The 13,993-nt window shown below is 43.4% G+C and overlaps 4 protein-coding genes across 4 annotated transcripts; 2 read left to right on the top strand and 2 right to left on the bottom strand.

Moving 5' to 3' along the window:
- Positions 1-815: 815 nt before the first annotated feature.
- On the bottom strand, positions 816-2,348 carry CCR75_007632 (uncharacterized protein; the record flags this gene model as incomplete). The annotated part of the gene is made up of 1 exon (XM_067965690.1): positions 816-2,348. One exon carries the CDS (start codon positions 2,346-2,348, stop codon positions 816-818), a length of 1,533 nt encoding a protein of 510 aa, XP_067819115.1.
- Positions 2,349-3,913: 1,565 nt separating this feature from the next.
- Positions 3,914-4,447, top strand: CCR75_007631 (uncharacterized protein; the record flags this gene model as incomplete). Its single annotated transcript, XM_067965689.1, has 1 exon — positions 3,914-4,447. One exon carries the CDS (start codon positions 3,914-3,916, stop codon positions 4,445-4,447), a length of 534 nt encoding a protein of 177 aa, XP_067819112.1.
- A 7,113-nt stretch (positions 4,448-11,560) lies between these two features.
- Positions 11,561-12,211, bottom strand: CCR75_007630 (uncharacterized protein; the record flags this gene model as incomplete). Its single annotated transcript, XM_067965688.1, has 2 exons — positions 11,775-12,211; positions 11,561-11,731 (listed from the first exon to the last, which is right to left on the bottom strand). Exons 1-2 carry the CDS (start codon positions 12,177-12,179, stop codon positions 11,561-11,563), a joined length of 576 nt encoding a protein of 191 aa, XP_067819113.1. The 5' UTR covers positions 12,180-12,211.
- A 178-nt stretch (positions 12,212-12,389) lies between these two features.
- Positions 12,390-12,752, top strand: CCR75_007629 (uncharacterized protein; the record flags this gene model as incomplete). Its single annotated transcript, XM_067965687.1, has 1 exon — positions 12,390-12,752. The coding sequence occupies one exon, from the start codon at positions 12,390-12,392 to the stop codon at positions 12,750-12,752; it is 363 nt and encodes a 120-aa protein (XP_067818837.1).
- Between the last annotated feature and the right edge of the window lie 1,241 nt (positions 12,753-13,993).

The following is a 13,993-nucleotide window of genomic DNA, read 5'->3' as shown; positions in this document are numbered from 1 at the left end:
TACAATTACCGATATTGACAATATTATCTGTAATATTAATAAAGAAATCTTCTTTGTTCTTCCTTTTATAGGTAATAATCATGTCACGGGCTACCCCGTTGCAATCATGGACCCAGATAAAAGGCACCTCCTACGGTAATCTCTCGCGCAACTCTTAATACGGAAAGCAATGATCCTTTATGAGCCTTCTCATTCATGAGAGAGATTTTTAAAGCTATTACTATTCGTCTATCTAGATGCGAAGATTCTCGCTGCTCTCTCCGCTACAGGCCTTTTCTAAAGCTGCAATAACTAGGCAGTATAACCACAAGCTATCTGCTATAATTCACGGATTGAAATACCTCAATAAAAGAACTCGCGTGAGCTTACTAGTCTGAAATAAAATGTATAAAACTTGTGACGATCTTCGCTAAAGCCTAGAATTAAAATAAAATTCTCGCATCTTGTATGCAATGCTTTTGATTTTTATTTCGATCATCACGACTAAAGAAAATACTAATATTGATTGGTAATTAAGTACGATTGTCGATATGATACTAACACAAGAATTGTCCAAATGCTTGCCCCCTGGAATTATGTAAAATGATGTGCACACTCGATTGTACAAACTATGAAATCTCTTTCTTCATTCTTTATATCTGATCTACTTATTCGGCCACATAAAATTTACCCCACTTTTTAACGCAAAGTCCAGTTTTTGAAAAAGATTTTTAAATTATGATATACATAATACATGCCTCCACCGTGATAATGTTCATATAAATTAAGGAGCTAGCACAAAACCAATTCTAACACCAGACCCATGGAACAGATATTTACAACATAGTTGCCAAAGGCTGCCTCCTGTCTGATGGCGTGAGTCCTACGTCGAAAGAGCGCACACTTATCATTGACGGACCTTCCATATCCCGAGCCTTTTCGTCTCGAATATTTTTCCTTTTGACCATGACTACAACAGCAATAAGCGCCACGACGCCAACACCACCGAGCGAGGAAAGCACGATGATTACTGGATCCGTTCCACCTTGTGACATTTCGGACTTGGTAGACACCACTTGGACGCCGTCAGACGTATCGAGATTGTCTTCTTCAACCTGCTCAGCTGATAACGCGTGTGTTGCAGTATCATGCACGTAAGCAATCGGCTGAGTCCGCTCAATCAAGCGCGTATTTGTGGCTGCATTCGCCGCCTTAGCAAGTTGGTGCGTCTGCTCTTGCTCGAATGTGTAGACCTTATTGCTCTCTACAGTGCTTGTATCCATATTCTCGCTGTAAGCCGCGCTGCGTTTCGACGTAGACGTCTCAGGTTGGACTGTACCCATGTCGTCTGCAAAGGAGTTTAAGTCCTGAGTGAATGACAATGAAGGAGTGACGGTCACAGGAGTGACGGTCGGAGTATCCATGTTAGACGACGAAGCTATAGTTGTTCGTATACTCTCTTGTTGTGGACCTGGTGCAAGAGATTTCAAAGGAGCATCAGGATGCACCGTAGCAGGAGAAGTTGACTGGGTTGGTGGTGCCGGAATCTGGGTGGGAGCCTGTGTAGGCGCAACAGTTTCGATTGGCGCCAACGTACCCAACTTCGTAATCTGCGGAGCTTGCGTCATCGGTGATACCGTAAAAACCGGTTTCAAAATCGTCGACGGGTTTAGCGGAACCTTCGGCGAAATCGCGGCATTTGTCGGAAATTGATTTGTACCTTCTGTGCACATGTTGGCGGTGAGGGATACGGTATCTTCAATGGAGTACCCATTTACATCCGTGATAGAAATTGTGAGACTCGTGAGGTCCGTTTGAGTCTGACTCGCGCCATCCAGGAGATAGTAGTAGGCAGAGCCAAGCATAGTCGTGTCGTGACCATTAATCTGCATGCTCTTGACACCAGTGGCACAATTCGTTGGTTGGACACCCATCCAATAATTATTACTCCCACCTTTTAGACAATAATTGACATTCCCCGAAACGGGGCAGTCAACAAACTTCCACTTAATCGTATAGCGCGACGGCGTCGAGCCTGTTAGCGCAGTGAATACTGAGGGCGACAAATCGAGGTCACCATATTTGCACTCGGGGCAACGGTCAAGGATCTGCACGACAATCGTTTTTGACGTGTCGTCACAACGATCGTCGTCGCACGAGACTTGGGCACAGCGGCCACAATTTTGAAGTCCATCCCACTGTTCATTGTTTAATGCAGCGTATTCAGTTGTTGCAAAATCAAGAGCTGACATCATATTGCAGTTGCCAGCACTAGTCTGGCCCAGCGTGTAGGCGGTCCCATCTCCCGTAAAATATTTGTCAGCATAAGTCCCTGCCACGATAGCAGCTAGAAATATTAATGCTATCATGCGTTCTTTGCTCACGTTTTGAGTGATTCGATCGACGGCAAATGCTGGAGTGACCCAAAGAGCTCAGCTTAGAGAAAAAGATCGCTGAAATACAAGAAAGTGGGTTTGGAGAGGCTTCGAGCCGGACCTGACTGCCAATCTTTGCCGATACTGTACCTATTGGTGCAGGCACCGAAATTCAGCCTCAGATGTGAGCTGCGACCAGCTTTCTGCACTTTTCAGCGCCAGTTGGACGCACAGGAATGATCTTATAATTTTCATTATGTCAAAATGTCATATCACGATCGGTGAATGGTCTGTTGGTTCTTTGAGGTGGCGTGAAGATTGTAGGGCTTGCTTCCGTTGGCCTTTTGGTAGCTTACTCTCTCGCCCGCTCTTGTATCGCCACGACACTGTCTCAACAGATGGACAATCACGCCAGTATGATGAATTATTAAAGTCAAGATTCGGGGATCTGGTCGGTGACCAGCTTCGGATACATCTCCTCAGCTTTGAAAGTAATATAGCCGGATTTTAAAATTGAAATTTATACAACAGTAACTTGTAGCTTCTTTCTTCTAAGTTATAAGGGATATTAGTTATCTATCGGATTAAGGTAAGTTTAAAGTTAGCGACCATAGAACGAACACGGGGGAAGTGCATTCAATATACCGGCGCACATGGCGATTATTTTTTTTTAAATAATTTAATAGCCATAAACCGAAGTCGATGAGCTTTATTAGTATTTCATCAAACGGTAGTTTAGGGTGCCGTCAGTCAGTCACTGCCATCTACTTTTTGCAGGTAACTTTTTTTATTTGAGCCGACAGTTTATGTGATTACATTTATTGTATCTACCAATTGAATTGAACGAAATTAACAAAAAAAGCTTACTCGCACCAAATTGTGGGGTCTCGACCACATTTGTTACCCATAATAAATGTGATTAAGTAACTAACTATTTTAAAATTAGATAAAAGGATATTTTACCCATAAAGCCGATGTACCACAACAACAGCTCTCCAACCGATGTGTGCACTCAATACATAACGTCATTTATTTTTTTATCATTCAAAATTAGAATGTTGCAATGTGGAAGTCTACAAAGTCAGTTTCGTCGCAACAATAAACAGCACCTCCGCTCACAAAGTCATCTTTTAGCAAGAATTAGTTTCGTCACCGTTTTAAAAAAGGCGAGGAACGAAGTGCATTGATATGCTTCAGGTTTGTGACTGGAAATTTGCTTGGAGCCATCTAGAAGAAAATGAAGAGGTAACGCACAGAAGATATCATCGGTTTCAAAACCAATGTAAACGGATCAGAAGACGAAGCCATGATAATAAGTTGTCGATTGTCAATTACGGTGTGGCTATTTTAAAGTGCTGCGCGATGACAATCGAGTGCGTGTTATGGTATTTGTCTGTTGGTTGCTTTAAGTCGCGCTAAGAGTTTTCTAGCGTGGCAGAAGTTATTCGTGGATGTCGAGTTCTGCAACATGCCGAATAAACTTTTTACTCGTCATAGCGAGGATGAAACCATGGCACGAGAGAAATTCTGCGGACCCATTCGCATCTTTTGGTACATTAATGGGGTATGGAGTGCTGACAGACACGAATTCAAAAGTATCAGATCTGGCCCCTCCCCTTTCATACGACCCGGAGGCTCGTAATGCTGGAGGTCTTGTTAAGGTTACGTTTCCACCGAATGTATTGACGCACACGATGGATGCGCCTTGGAAAATGTTTAACAAGACATCTACATCGGACTCGGACACTTGTCACCCAAATGCAGAAGCCAAAGAGAAAGAAAAGGACGACATGGCAGGTGGCGAGGTACCACACGATATCGCCGCATACAAGGCGATTGTGCTTGGAAATGAAGAGGAAGCTTTACTCGCTTTGATACGCATGGGTCGTCCGTTGTGGTGGAGTACGTACCACGACGAATCTGTTGGCACAACTGATCTATTGCAGTCTGTTAAGATGGTCGTCCTCCTAGCAGCGAAAAAGCTTCTGCTTGGAGCAAATCCCGATGAAGTAGCATACAATGAGACGACCATGTATGGTGTTGCGTCGATGTTGCGTCGATGCTGTTCCGATTGGGAGTACGTCCTTATATGACGTCGGCACTAGCGTCACAGGCCGTGGCTGATTTCATGGCTATACTTGCCTATGTAAATTTTGAGAAGGATGGCTATCTCAGTAGCTATGCGTCGGATCCAGTTCTTGCTCTAGGTGCGATGAAAGTATGGTATACCATCGACGATGGACTTGCAAAGTACATTTTGCCCCAACTTCGTAAATTGATTTTGGATGAGGCAGTGGACACAGGTGGAATTGGCGAGATGGTTGCTCGCATTTTGCTGCTTCTTGCGATGGATAAATGTGCATTTGATGGCAAATTGTACAAAAGCTTCAATCTGAAAGCTCAATTTGTGCCAGTGTATTCTTTTCTGGCAGTGCTACAAATGTGTGAATTGGAACCAATAAGTTCTAAGAAAACGGCAGGCTCGAAAAAAATGAAGAATCTTGCAATTTTCAAGTCCTGGATATATCGATGGAAAGACTGGCGAATGGGTTTTACTCACTTTGTGCAGTTGCAAGTAGAGCCAAATCAAGACACTTTGTGGTATTTGCTTGGGCGTCGAGCTGCTGGTATTTTCCCCCGGAACCGATCTAATCATTCCAATGTTTTGCTCAAAGTCGGACAACGCGTCATGCATGGAGATCGACGAAACGAGAAATGCATCGGATGGAATGGTGTCTATGATTTTAATTCAGGTTAAAAACCGATTTTCAACAGATAGTGAGTTCAACGAGTCGGTGACACGGAAACTTTCTCCTAAGTATCTGTTTAAAAGCAAGGCCAAAAAGAGAAACAAGAATAAAAAGAGGAAAGCTGCAAAGAAGACTGTGGCTCAACCTTCTACCTCGGAACAGGAGAACCCGCTTCGAATGAAATCGGTCCAGGACGTCATTCGCATATACGTGAATTTGTGTGAAAAAAAGACTCCAAGGACTCTCGCTAAATTCATTTATTACGCATCAATTGCTGACGAACACGCTAGTTCAAGTTACGATTCAGAAAGAACAAAGGAGCGCGTTCAAGAGCAAACGGCAAAATTGGGGTTTACGTTTTGTTCCAACTCTCTGGGCTGTGACACATACCCGTTTCTTAGTAAGAAGTTGGCGCAATGCTTGGCCAATTTTATCGAGTCTCGTTAGAATCCCATCGAGCTTGTGGACGGCGATTTAAATCGTCGTCGCACCGCTACAGATAGCAATAAGAAAAGCAACGTGATTTCTTCAAATGTGCTGCCGGATGATGTGCTTAAAGTGATGGCGTCCGAAGGGCTTCGCCCGTTTTTTCCAATAAATTCTCCAGTGCGTGCTGTTAGAATGATCTTTGCTCACGAATCCAAGTCTAATGCCATTGGCTTGGCTGCATACCCTTCACGATTAGACCACGACGTGCACATGGACATTAATGCTAGCGGTGATTCAAACAGCTCATTACTGGTATGCTGACAAGTCACTTATGTTATACCTCATCTGACTCGCTATTATCCCTCTTCCAGGCCAAATCTTTCGGTTAGGCCCTAAGGAAGTGGCTTTATTCGTTAGTTCAAGTTTTTACGAGAGAATTTTGATAAATTACCCCTCGGACACAGGTGAGCGGTGCGCATATATACATCAATAATTTGAACACTAGCCTCACATCACCAACGAAGGTTGCGACCTACGTTAGCGGGAGTGCGAGAAACGGTATCCTTGTTCTGTTTCGAATATCCTAATCGAATTTTTAACACAACATTTGGTCTCAAATTACAGTCAGGTCTTCGTTAGCAAATTTACAAATTACCGACCTTTGCACGAATAAATAGTGCACGGATTACGCCTTTGGATCAAGACACGGATTCCTTCAGTAGCACTGGATTTTAATTATCTGGAAGATAGGCTCAATTAATGAGGAGCGAATGAAGATTATTCCTTAGTTCGTTCCTTCGCTTTTATCACTTTGCTAGAATATTTAGCTTTCAATGTAATTCAGTAACGAGTTTAATCAACAGGAACCCAACCAGAGCGAGAAGCTGACAACTACTCGCCGATAAAATCAGAGTGCGGCTCGTGCGTCTTCGTCCTTAATTCCTACAATAGTGGGCCACCCATGATCCTTGGGCAAACAAAGGCACACTCGCCATCGACTCTACTTTTTTTAAACCTCGAATGTAACGGGGTGTATCGTTACATGAAATTAACAATAAAAGATTGTTAATTAATATTATCCAAAAGATAGATAATACTTGGAGGAAATTACTTTTAAATAGTAATTTCCTAAATTCTTATCCATAAATAGGTATAGACCATTATGTCTATTTATTCCGCAGACTAATCAGCTGTAGAAGTAATCAAAGAGAGTTACGAGATAAGATAGATAAGAATTCATTTATATGTTTAGTATTAGTTTATAGTTAAGACAACATTTACAAAGATAGATTAACAAAGACACTTAACTATATTAATACAGTTTTCATTTTACCCTTAAGTTAACTTGTCTTAAGGGAAGTCTTCCTCTGCACGTACAGTGTACGTTACTTAACGAGAGGCACCACTCACATCTGAAGCAGTGTGAAGTGGACTTGTACTGAAACAGTACAAGTCGCAGTGCCCCGTTACACCTGGTAGCACTTTGTAGTCCGTCCAAGGACCACATTTCCCACATTTAACATGGACATGTTAGATGGTAGTGGGAATACGCATCACGTTTCCCCTGAAAGCTACTCCTTTCTAAGTGATATAGAAAGGAGTGCGGTTGAACGAATGAGTTCATCCGTAGGAAACGATGCAATCCTGGCATTACTGTCCAACTTAGACAGAGATGCCCTCCATTCAACCGTCGCCAAGTTCATACAACATGAACTTGACGAGATGAAGGAAAAAGTAGCCTTGCTGAATCAGCAAGGCTCTCAACAGGCGGAACTGTTGAGATTACAACAGGTACAGACCCCTGTACCTGGGATGACGCAAACGCGTCGTCCCGAAACTCTNTAGATACCTCGCGTAACGGATGACGCTAGCCGTCATCACGGATGACGCTGGGCGTCATCCCTCCTAATGTGAATGCACCCATGTGCATCATATCCACAAGGGTTGGTCACAAATGTGCACCACACCCGAGTGTTGGGTCTAATTACTATTATTTAGTAATTGACCATCCCCTTAAGTACACCAAATGTACTTAACGGGGACTGTGTAACGTTAGGGCAACTCTAGCCCGTTACACAGTATGCACTGCAGTAAGCGCTCGCATGTTCCTTATCGGTGTTGATGCGGCCACTGGACAACCAACAATAAAAGTTATGAAGTTAACTCCATCCGAGAACGCCAGCCTTCTGGTCCGATCGGCCTTATTTTCTTTTTTCTCTTGTTTATCAATCTCCGCTAGCTTAAGTGCCCGAGCTGTTGGATATAGGATAAGTACAACATTTTTGACCAAAGCAATCGCCGTAAAATATATCGATAGCTAAGATTGTAAGGACCTAAAAATAAAAAAATAAATGGAAGGACCCACGTCGTTATATATGTCATGACGAGACAATTTCCAGGCTCGTCCTATGGCCTCATCTTCGACAATGCACAACAACACTAGCATGATTGCTAGACGTACCGAGATCGATGGAGGCCATTTTGGAGAACCATTGTTGTGGTACTTTTACCTTATGGGTAAATATACCCTGATATACAATTCTAAAATAGTTAATTACCCAAATCACATTTATTATGGGTAACAAACATGGTCCCGCCCAGATATAAATCTAGCGGCAAAAAAATCTATTTTTTTAATTAGGTAGGGTAAGGTGTTAGATTTAAATAATATTTAATATAGTGCAATTCAACTTTTGATCTTAAAGCGTCTGGTGCCTTCCGCTTTTTCTCCGGCCACCACCAAATTTGGGCTTGCGCATTGATCTGTGAGAGATAGAAGCCTTTCTAAGGTACATACTCTCGGGCACTAGTTGCTACTTGGTTCTACGAACCCCTGAATCTCTTGAACTAGGATTCATTAAGCTTATATAGCTTGTACGACTCCCTGAGTTGTTAAAGCCTTTAGTTCTATAGAACTAAGAGAAGTGATCGGCGCCGAAAGCGTTTTTATTGTCTAGCAAAGGTGGGTTCATGACTCTCCAAAACTTTGCTAGGAGCAATCGCACTCACTCGTAGTACATCCACACGCTTGTAAACGCTCCAAGGCGTTCATCAGATGGTCATCTGATTAACAAGTAGCAGGCAACTCTACGGATCGATGCTGCCAGCTGGTTATTGGCTCATATTATCTGAGCCAAGGTAAACCTAGGATGACATCAAATTTGTCATCCAACTCCAGATGATGAAATCATCATCGTAATGTAAATCTTTTAATGGGTAGAGAGTTTTACTATGCATTTCATTACTGTTATCGATGCGCCTGTCGCTAGACGCACCGTAATCCTCGTTGGAGGGAGGTTGTAACGGGGTGTATCGCTACATGAAATTAACACTTAAAGGTTGTTAATTAAGATATTATCTAAAAGGTACAGAATATTTGGAGGATATTACTTTATATAGTAATATTCAGAATTCTTATTTATAAAGAGGTAAAGGCCATTATATTTATTTATTCCGCAGGCTAATCAGCTGCAGGAGTAATCAAAGAGAGTTACAGATAAGATAGAGATAAGAATTCTTTTACATGTTTGGTATTAGATTATAATTAAGTTAGCATTTACAAAGATAGAACAAGAGACACTTAATTATAATAATACACTTTTCATTTTACCCTCTTAAGTCTAGTTGTCTTAAGAGAAGTCTTCCTCTGCACGTACAGTGTACGTCAATTAACGTAAGGCACCACTCGCAACTGAAGTAGTGCGAAGTGGACTTGTGCTGAAGCAGTACAAGTCGTAGTGCCCCGTTACAGATGTCGCGCTTAACATATTTTAGCCTACGACCCTCTAGCGACTGGCGACGAATAAAGTTATTCAACGTTCCACAGTCCACTAGGGCGCTAAGTGACATATCATTTGTCACTTTTAATTTCAAGGTATTGAGGGATACCTCATTGCCAGGTTCAGGGACACATAATGATTGTGTGTCCCTGAACCTGGCAATGAGGTATGTCTGGGGCTAAATGGAAGGAGCCTTATCAATGGTTGGCCTTGATCAAAAGAGCCGAGCGCAAATGAAAGACCAAATGAAAGATAGGCTATATCGCCTTGCCGGTAGCTTGGCACCGCCACTTCGATCGTTGCAGCATCAAGAGCTCTAGCCGTAGCGTCTCGGTCCAAACTGGACAGAATGGCAAGGATGGCATAATTCCTTACGGTCGAACTCATTCGTTCGACCGCACTTCTCTCTATGTCACTTAGAAAGAAGTAGCTATCACGCGAAACGTGGTGCGTATTTCCATTATTATCTAACATGTCCATTTTAGATGATAGAACTGTGATCCTTGGACGGACTACAAAGTGCTACCAGGTGTAACGGGGCACTGCCGGCTTGTACTGCTTCAGCACAAGTCCACTTTCCACTACTTCAGTGCTAGTGGTGCCTCACGTTACTTCACGTACATTTGTACGTGCAGAGGAAGATCTCTTTAAAACATTTGCTTTAAAGAGGGTTCAAAGTAATTTGTTTTAATATAATCAAATTCTTCTGTTTCTATCTATTTAATACTAGCTTTATTATATACTCTCTTTGCACGCGTCCAGTGCTGATTGGACTGCGGAGCAAGTAAATACAATGACCTATATAACCAACGGATAAGCATTCCGAACATGATTATATTAGATAATATTCTCCAAATGTTATCCACCTTTTGAATAATATATTAATTAAAAACCTTTACACTGATTACAGTGTTGGTGGGGTGTCTCGAAACTTCACGTACACAAAAGTACAGCGTAAGGTTCCTATGAAGCTAAGAGGCTTTAGCTACCACGGGCTTAGGGTATCTTTAACGGGGCAATTTTCACTTTTAGTGATAAGTATTTGTCAATAGTCAACCTTACACCGAGTACAGTGTAGGTGAAGTGCCTCGAAACTTCACGTATACAACAATACAGAGGAAGGTTTCTAATTAGCTAAGGGGCTTTAGCTACCACGGGCTTAGGGTATTTGTAACGCGGCACATATCTTTAGTATTGATAAGTACTAGTCAACCTTACACCGATTACAGTGTAGGTGAGGCGCATTGAAACTTCCCTTACAACAAGGGTACAAAGGAAGCTTTCAAAGTAGCTAAGAGGCTTTAGCTACCAAAGGTAATTTGAAGGATTATAATTAGGGAAAGAAAAACTGTCTTTATATATCTAGCGTCCTACTGTACCGAGCAAAATGGTGCATTTAGTGCCATGTAAAACATCGAACCCAGGCAAGGGAACAGCTCTCTTGTTCTTGGATCATGTTTACCGACTACACGCGATGCCCGAGTTCATAGTAGCGGACCGAGGTCCACAGAGGGACATAGTTTCGTCATTATGACGATGACCCGCGAGGGTATCATCTCAACGACAGAAACTTGCCCTAGTGACCCAGCCAGTTTAGCAGTGGTCAATAAAACTACGTCCTATGACCGACCCCGTTTCAGGAGATGCGACGTGTATAGACGCGTTGCATGTGTGAGCTTACTCTCTGGATCTACCATCGAGCTTGGAAATGGCTAGGGCAGCTCGTTGTCACTCTGTTTGGAACAAAGCCGACGGCATCGCCGTTTCCACCTCTGATCCAAAAAAGGAGATTTTCTCCCAACAACAACAAGCACAGAAAATGATGAAGTACCAATATAAATGATAGAATAAGTAAAACGATAGTGACAAAAGCGCTGATTAGTGCAGGCTAATGCGTACGCACTATCACATCTTCAAGGTTCGAAGCCACACAAAATTGCATAGTATAGTCAAGCCGGCTGCACCTTCCAAGGTACGACAACGACAATTAGACATTTTAAAGGTGTCTCTCAATAATTTACTCGCTGCTTGGCGGAAAAAAATCAGCGACAAACCAAGCAATGACTACAACGAAACCCCAATCAAGTAATTTCAAATCACTTTTAAAAGGGTCGCTTCCACGCCTGTTTTGTAATAACAAGTCAAGTATATTATATATTTAGTTCAAAAAAAAACCTGTTTTGTTTTTCGCACTCTTTTTTTGTTTTTCCAATTTCAATAAAAAGCGGCAACCTCGTTTTTTTTTTTCTCACGTCATTAATAGCACTAAAGTCCCCGTGAAGGACAATCGAAAGACTTTTCCCGAATCCAAATCCGTGACCGTCATCAACGACAAGTCGATGCTTTCCTTACATTTTGCGTCTTCATCTTGACGTGTGCAAACGTCACGTCGAAACCGTCGAAAGCGTGCCTTTCGAAGCTTTAAAAGCACCGGATGAGGACGATTCCAGCACGTTACACACGTGAAAAATCAATTCAGCAGGGGTTAATTCCGCCAAGACACGTCCAAAGGTCGCACTCCCAAGTTCCGCACTTGCTTGAACAAGTCGCTTCAGGTCGTTTTCCGCCACACGACAGAGCACCACTGCCACACAAAAGAGTCCATCCACTCCCAGTAGGAAACACACGTCCCAACAAAACAAGAGTGTCTCAAAACGCAATGGCGCTTGCGAGGCCACTAGTGTGACATCGGAAAAGAGCGTTGGAAACCACTTGTACGCGAGTAAACAGATGGGGACGCCAGCATGTTCCAATGTCGTCGCAAAAGATGGCACGTGGGCTTGTACCACGTCTTGAAACACGGCACCAACTTGACCAAGGGATTGAAACAAATGAAAATGTTTGGAACTCGTGGGGTCGTGATACATACAAATCCCAAAGACGTGCGGTAAAATGCATGCTACAATCCCACGTAAGAATTGGACAAAGGTTCCGTGACCGTCGTGTTTCAAGGCATGCAAGAGGATAAAGCAAGACCATTCATGCCTTGCATGTAGAAACTCGCGTGACACAACGAATTGGTGGCATTGTCGGTGCGACGGGCCGTGCGACAACTCGAGAGAAAAGCATGTAAAATAATGGCAACGTGTTGGATGCACTGCGTACGTTCAAGTGGCGTTAACATGGGCGCGTTGGCAGATGCTGCAAGCCATTGGGACTCGTGGAAGATCTTTCTGGACTTGTACTCCATCACTAATGACATGGATTCGAGTTGGAGTGAATGGGAAAGCGAAATGAAAGAAGTGGCGGTGTACGTACTCTTTGGAAAGAGGACGTTTGATCAAGTCGGGAATGGTGGTGTCCTTGGGATCGTTAAACGATGTGAGAGCATAGTGAAAAATCAATGGCCAGTATTCTTGACGAAGTGTCGTGTGTTGATGCATGAGTTGCAACGCTTCTATCATGCGGCCATTGCGTTGGAAGCGTGGCAAGATTGTTAACACGTCGTGATTGGAAAGAAACGATGGATTTGGCACGTTTTTTGCGCGAACACAGACGGGTTTCGGCGGGAAGCGGGTAGGGGAACATGTTGCCTGTTGCCAACGTTGTGTCGAGTGGCAAAAATTGATTGTGCGCGTTTGTGGCAACGCAAGGTGCTTGGGAAGTACGCCATGGGCAATGGCAATAGCTTGTTGAATGGCTTGGATCCATGCATGGCAATCGTGTTCCGAACGCGCTTGAAAGCGCCACGAATGCGACGTTGTTGTTGTTACGAGGAAACAACCTTGGCGGTCGGAAGTCAATTCGGGCACTTTTTGGACACTGGTTAAGACAATCACTGTAGGCGGGCACGTCGTAATGCGGCCACGCTCTACTTAGACACACACCCTAGCACAGCGAGGAAGCGATTTAACCAGCTTCTCTTGCGTGCGGTGAGGTACTTGTGGTGGGCGCCTTTAGCGACCTCACCCAATGCAATAAGTACACGAGAAAAGTGTCGTCACGGGAGCGGTAATCCTCATGCGCACTTCCTAAGTAGGAAGTAGTTTTCAGACTAATTTATATTTAATCGCATTAAATATAAATACCGATTTTTAGCAAAGAAAATATCATCAATGTAGATAACATTTAATATGTGTTGCGAGCGTATCTTTCTAGATACCTCGCGTGATGGATGACGCTAGCCGTCATCACGGATGACGCTGGGCGTTATCCCTCCAAATGTGAATGCACCCATGTGCATCACATAGACAAGTTTTGGTCACAAATGTGCACCACACCCGAGGGTTGGGTCTAATTACTATTATTTAGTAATTGACCCATCCCTTAAGTACACCATGTGTACTTAACGGGGACTGTGTAACATTAGGGCAACTTAGGCCCGTTACACCATCCCCCTCTTTCAAAACAAATTTACATTTTAAATTTGTCAAAAAAGAGAGAGGAACTGCGAGCAGCTTTACGCGCCGCTAGTTCACTCGATCACTCTAGCACACGTGTTTCCATACACGGCGCCCAAGATGCCACCTAAAAGGGGCCATGTTGGTGGGTCGTCTGCGAAGACGCCCACTCAACCTCACAGTAAGCGCACGCGCCGCGATAATTCGCCGGCCGCGTCTAATGCCTTAGTCGGAACGCCGACAGCTACTGCTGCTGTCGCGTTAACGAGGCTAAAGGATCCATCCCACTATACCAGTGAGGATGTTGATCCGTCGCTCATTGTCGACTACAATGAGTCGAC

Source organism: Bremia lactucae, linkage group LG6 (genome assembly GCF_004359215.1).
Source record: "Bremia lactucae strain SF5 linkage group LG6, whole genome shotgun sequence".
In the NCBI taxonomy this organism is placed as follows: domain Eukaryota; phylum Oomycota; class Peronosporomycetes; order Peronosporales; family Peronosporaceae; genus Bremia; species Bremia lactucae.
Note: the sequence above shows the minus strand (reverse complement) of the source record. Positions and strands in the feature narration are given on the sequence as shown.